Source organism: Camelina sativa, chromosome 11 (genome assembly GCF_000633955.1).
Source record: "Camelina sativa cultivar DH55 chromosome 11, Cs, whole genome shotgun sequence".
Taxonomy (NCBI): Eukaryota; Viridiplantae; Streptophyta; class Magnoliopsida; order Brassicales; family Brassicaceae; genus Camelina; species Camelina sativa.
This window is the reverse complement of record NC_025695.1, coordinates 25056477-25062348: the sequence shown is the minus strand read 5'-3', so window position 1 is coordinate 25062348 and position 5872 is coordinate 25056477. Positions and strand designations below refer to the sequence as shown.

Genomic DNA, 5872 nt, shown 5'->3' with positions numbered 1-5872 from the left:
ATACTCTCTCAAATATCCCTAACCACCTTAGCCGATTGTTGTAGCCAAATAGGGATGTTAAATTTAAGGGTGTCAATCGGGCTGGCATGGCCCGGTCCGGTAATTGAGTCTGGCTCGGTCCTACCTGAAATATTTTCGAGCATATATTTCAAAATTCGCCTAGTCCTTACATGGTTATATGGTTTTTCAAACTTTTTCGGGCTTAACGAATAAAAATTCAAACTTATAGGTTAAAAACACGTCTTCAAAAGCAATGTTTAAAAATTCATTATAAAACAAATCAATTAAAATTTAAATAACTCATGAATATTCACTAAAACCAACTTAATTTCAAATAAAAATTTGAAAACCAAATATTTTTTAATACTTTAACCAAATAAAATAATGTATATAAATCATATAAAATAGGAGTGGACAACCGGGTATCCATTCTGTTTTGGATCGGGTATTTCAGGTATTTTAGTTTTGAACATATATATTTAAGTCTGAGCCCGGTATTTTTCAGGATTGGGCCGAGTCAGCCCGCGATCTTTGGCCCTAATTGACATGCCTAGTTAAATTAGGGTAATCACACCCTAAACCCTGAAGATAAATTTAAAACCCATTACCCTAACCCTAAACTTTCTTAACTCATAAAAAGGTTTAAAATGTCAATTGAAAAAAAGCTTCAACCGTGCATCCCTTAGGCTTGGGAATAAAGTTCAATATCCAAAACCCGATCCGGAAAACCTAATTAAAATTGGATTCAGCTATGTTAGTAACCATGTCAATCACTTTTAGGGATATATTTTACGTGGTTAGGTTTTAGTATAGCCTCTTTCTTGTTTAAACTGATTCAATGTAAGTTTTGGTGAATCATACCTTTAAATGGGTTACTGAGATTTGTTGAAAACAGAGCAAAACAAATGGAATAAAACCGTACCTTTGTTCTTATTTCATAAGGTTTTAAATAGCTAAACTCAAAACCACTGCACCTCATCATACATAGGATTTTCTACAACTAGGAAATATGAGAGAACAATTCAACAGCCACGACTCCTACAAACTCGGAGTTTATTCGAACTATAAAAGACTTAGTCAAATAACACTAACAAATTCATTCCCTAAACTGTTTTTTGTAAGCAAGAACAATTTACCTTGGCTCATCAACAAGCCCAAGCATCTCCCTCAACTTCACAAATGTCTCTAGCTTCAATGGTTTGGTCATGATATCTGCCAACTGGTCTCGGGTGCCACAATGTACCAATTCCACCCTTCCTTCTCCAACTAACTCCCTTAAGTAGTGAAAACAAACCTCAATGTGTTTGTTGCGTCCATGATGAACCATATTTTTAAAGAGCTTAATAGTTGAACTGTTATGACATTTGATGGTGATATATTCTTCATGATCATGTTCGATATCCCCAAGTACTCTTTCCATACAAACTCCTTGTTTTGCACACGAGACTGCAACCATCTATTTGGCTTCTGTTGTTGATAATGCAACGATCAGCTGCTTCTTCGAACTCCATCAAACTGCTCCTCTAGCCATTAAGAACACAAATCCTGAAGTACTTTTCCGATCATCCAAATCTCCCACATAGAAACTGTCTGTATAAGGTTGAAACCCTGAGTTTCCTCCATGCTTGTACATAATCCCAATTCCTGTAGTGTTCTTCACATACCTTAGGATCCGTTTGACCATCTAAAAGTGAACCACCATAGGATTCTCCATGTAGCGACTTGCAAGACACACCACAAACATCAAATCAGGCCGCGTGACGGTGAGATACATCAAGCTTCCGATCATCCGTTTGTACAGAGTAGTGTCAACCGCTGTCATTTTAGAACCCATATTATAATGAATTATGAATATATGCATCCTCCAAATGTTTGTATGATAGATTCAGCGAGCAAAAACCAACGTAGTGACCGGTTTTTTTTTTATACCCGATATAAAATGTTTAACTACTAGAGCTGGGATTAAGTACCTGTTTTGGTTTCCTTTACTTGTTTGTATAGGATGGTGTGATACTATGAGCTGATACATGGGCAACTGAAGGGCCCATTGTGGCCGATAAGAACTGTGAGAAGATTCACTATATGGCACCAGATATATACTATTGTGGTGCATGAACTGATGTTGACACTGAAGCAGAAATTGATAATTTTCACCTACCAAATTTCTATACTGCTATGCCAGATCGAAGTTTATTCCTTGGAACCCCTGTTAATTTAAACCAGAAGTTAACACTTGCTCCATGTAATAGTTAATTTGTTTACCATTTCACTGTACAAATATGGTAAGCTCACATCTGCACGGTTGCATAGATACCAGACAGGTCGAGATTCCCGAGTCATTATTGCGTTGACCCTTCTCAAAAAACATCTTTTCAGGTATTTTCGCTTCACCATGACCAGAAAATCTTGTTATGTTTACTAATAGGCATATGTAACTGAGCTTCTGAACTATCATTCAGTTATCAAGGTCATGTCTCAGCTGCTTTTGTGCTTGGTTGATTTGATATTACCGGGCATCATCTTCATACAGTAACTTTTTAACTCCTGATCAAAGTTATATGCTCTTAAAAGCTTTTATAGTTCAGGTTCTTTCATTTTGTATTCATCTCTAACGTTCTGACTAAAATAAAGATATACCCACATGGTTCCACTAATACTCTACCATTTGCTACAATGGGTTTTGATTCCCTTGCTGCCATGTCAGTGTTTGAAGCAAAGTATAAAGAAGATCTAACTGTAAGTACAAAAGAGGTATTTTTATTTTTATATTTTGTAGATTTCTTATCGCCGTATGTTTGACGTTTGACTCAAATCATCCGTTAATTTAGACTAAAATATGATCATATGATTTAGTGATTCAAAAATAATATATATGATGCTTAAAACTTTAGATTGTTTTCATATCATCGCAGTTTAGGATCATCAGATCATATTTTTGTCTAAATTAACGCAGGATAATCAGGTTTCTTATCAGATCATATCAGATCCTAAAGTTTATCAACCAGGTTTAATACACCAGATCATCGCAGTATCAGTTTTCCTTCTTGATGCTTCAAATCCTCTTGTGTAAACCCCATAGATGACACCAGATCCTTCCTTAACACAAGCATTGAGGACAACAAGAGTGACTGAGAACTAAAAAAAACGAGGCTAACAAATCGGAGTTTTTCATCCATCTCTAAATTCTCAAGTGGAAGAAGATGTAGCAGATATGACAATTTCGTTCCTTTGTCAAAAATGCTAAAAGGGTGATTTTTGTTTATGTTCCACCTTAGCAATTTCTTATATTTTGATAGATTATTGATTTTTATAGATTTAATGTTGAGGCTGATGTGTCATAGCATGAGAGCAACACATCCTTCTTTTATTGTATTGATTGTAAGTTGAAATTAAAACAAAAATATAGAGGTGAACATTTAGTCGCTTAATTAAAATGATTTGCTTAGATATTTTTGTCTATAATATTTGTTGATTATGAACTTATTAACTTAATCTCGTTAAACTAAAATTTTAAACTACAAACAAGATAAATAAAAGGTCCAAAACAAAAAAGTTACGGTCATGCTTATAATTTATATTCTTCCAAAAGGAAGGAGCCAAAAGCAAACCGATCAAGTGGAGACTAGTACTAAAGCATACACATTCACTCGTTTATTCACAAAAGAAAGATAAGATAAGGTTGTACCTCTCCTTAATCCTGTGGCAGTGAACCACGTTATCATGAAGCGTTTTATCTTTAGGGTTTTTTGCCTCTTGTTGCTCTCACTATATATAGGTGAGGAAACCAATAGAAATACCATTAAGTAAGACAAAAGAGAAAGAAAAGAAGAAGAAGTAGTAATGGCTTCCTCTATGCTCTCCTCCGCTGCTGTGGTTACCACCCCAGCTCAAGCCACCATGGTCGCTCCATTCAACGGCTTGAAGTCATCCGCTGCTTTCCCCGTCACCCGCAAGGCCAACAACGACATTACTTCCATCGCAAGCAACGGCGGAAGAGTTAGCTGCATGAAGGTAAATGTCATTGATAATAACACTCGTTTGTCACGTACAATTAAACAAAACTGAAAATAATTGGAATTGGGAATTATATAGGTGTGGCCACCAATTGGAAAGAAGAAGTTTGAGACTCTATCTTACCTTCCTGACCTTACCGATGTCGAATTGGGTAAGGAAGTTGACTACCTTCTCCGCAACAAGTGGATTCCTTGTGTTGAATTCGAGTTGGAGGTAAATTAACACATAACTCTTTCTTTTTCTCTAATTTTACTTACATTGCAAGAAACCAAAGTCAATAGCCGGATTTTCTAAACCAAAAAAAAAAATGTGAATCGCCCAATACCAATTGAATTAAATGGTTTTCTGATGTGTGTATAGCACGGGTTCGTGTACCGTGAGCACGGAAGCACTCCCGGATACTACGATGGACGGTACTGGACAATGTGGAAGCTTCCATTGTTCGGATGCACTGACTCCGCTCAAGTGTTGAAGGAAGTGGAAGAGTGCAAGAAAGAGTACCCTAACGCCTTCATTAGGATCATCGGATTCGACAACAACCGTCAAGTCCAATGCATTAGTTTCATTGCCTACAAGCCCCCAAGCTTCACCGGGGCTTAACTTCTTTTTTGGAATATTCAATGTTGGCTATGGGGAATCCAGTTTTGTATGGTCGATGTAAATTTAAGTAATTATCAGCCAACTAAAAAGTTGAAGACTTGTTTTTTTTTTTAAGTGAAAAGTGAAAAGGTTATTTCCTATCATTTCCTCTATTAATATAATTTCATTGTTCTTAGCACTTTTATTACTCTTGTATATTCGTTTTATTTCCTTTAATTTAAACAACATTTTTGTTCCTTTGAATCCCCTCGTAATTCTTGGTTTTGATTCTCTAGACTAAAGATGAAATTTCCAAAGAGAGACCTTTTTCGCTACCTTTTTCAAAAAAAATTTGGATCAAACTCTATAATACCCTTGCAATCAAAAGTTTATTCATCAATATCTTTTGTGGTCTAAGTACCCTTTGACAAAGGATTGACCAACATATCTCATTTTTACCCCTAACTATTTATTTAATAAATCATAAAATTTTAAAAAGAAAACCATGTGGACCCCATCAATTTTTCTCCACCAATCGGGTTCCTTCTCTCTCCCCTCTCTCTCTCCTCTCTCTCCCCTCTCTCTCCCCTCTCTCTCCCGATCTCGTCCCCGCTCCCCCATTGTTGCTCCTCTCCCCCTTCCAATTGATACAAATCGAGTCCATAGAAATCGATTTGATTCCAGACGAAAGCAAAAGATTGGAATTGAAGCAAACAGCAAAGCAAAGCAGAAGATTCAGGTGATATTCTTACATTTATTTACCAATGCAATTAGGGTTCTTGAGGTTCATCCTAAAGCAATTAGGATATATACCTTGAATGCTCATTCAATTTATTCTCATTTGTATTAGTGTCGAAATGGGTCGCATACTAAGTGGATTGTAACACTTCATTCGAACTGAATCGTAAAAATATTCCGAAATAAATAGTGATTTTGTGGAGTCGATGTAGTACAACTCGTAGACTAGGTATAACTGATACGGGTACAACTGGTAATAGTTTGGTACAACTTAAACGGGTACAACTGATACAATTTTGGTACAACTTGGTAATACTATTTACACGACAGAGGTTCCAATGTGAGTTTTTTATTTTATTTCAGGCACAATGAATAATAATCGTCGGATAATCATCGTTTTTGATTACGGGGGATATTATGCAACAAGGGAAAATGAACTAAGATGGATTTCAAGAGAAAAAGTTCATCAATCTCTTAGAATGGAGACATCTATTGAAGAGGTCAGTTATTCTGCATTGGTGCAGAAAATATGCAGAAAGGC

At 36.1% G+C, this 5872-nt stretch overlaps 1 protein-coding gene and 1 long non-coding RNA gene across 2 annotated transcripts; both read left to right on the top strand.

The window, feature by feature from the left end:
* On the top strand, nucleotides 2292-3368 carry LOC104724200. The gene is made up of 3 exons (XR_757576.2): nucleotides 2292-2376; nucleotides 2460-2736; nucleotides 2954-3368. It is a non-coding gene; the product is annotated as an uncharacterized LOC104724200 (long non-coding RNA).
* On the top strand, nucleotides 3793-4798 carry LOC104724195 (ribulose bisphosphate carboxylase small chain F1, chloroplastic-like). The gene is made up of 3 exons (XM_010442643.2): nucleotides 3793-4011; nucleotides 4093-4227; nucleotides 4375-4798. Exons 1-3 carry the CDS (start codon nucleotides 3841-3843, stop codon nucleotides 4612-4614), a joined length of 546 nt encoding a protein of 181 aa, XP_010440945.1. The 5' UTR covers nucleotides 3793-3840; the 3' UTR covers nucleotides 4615-4798.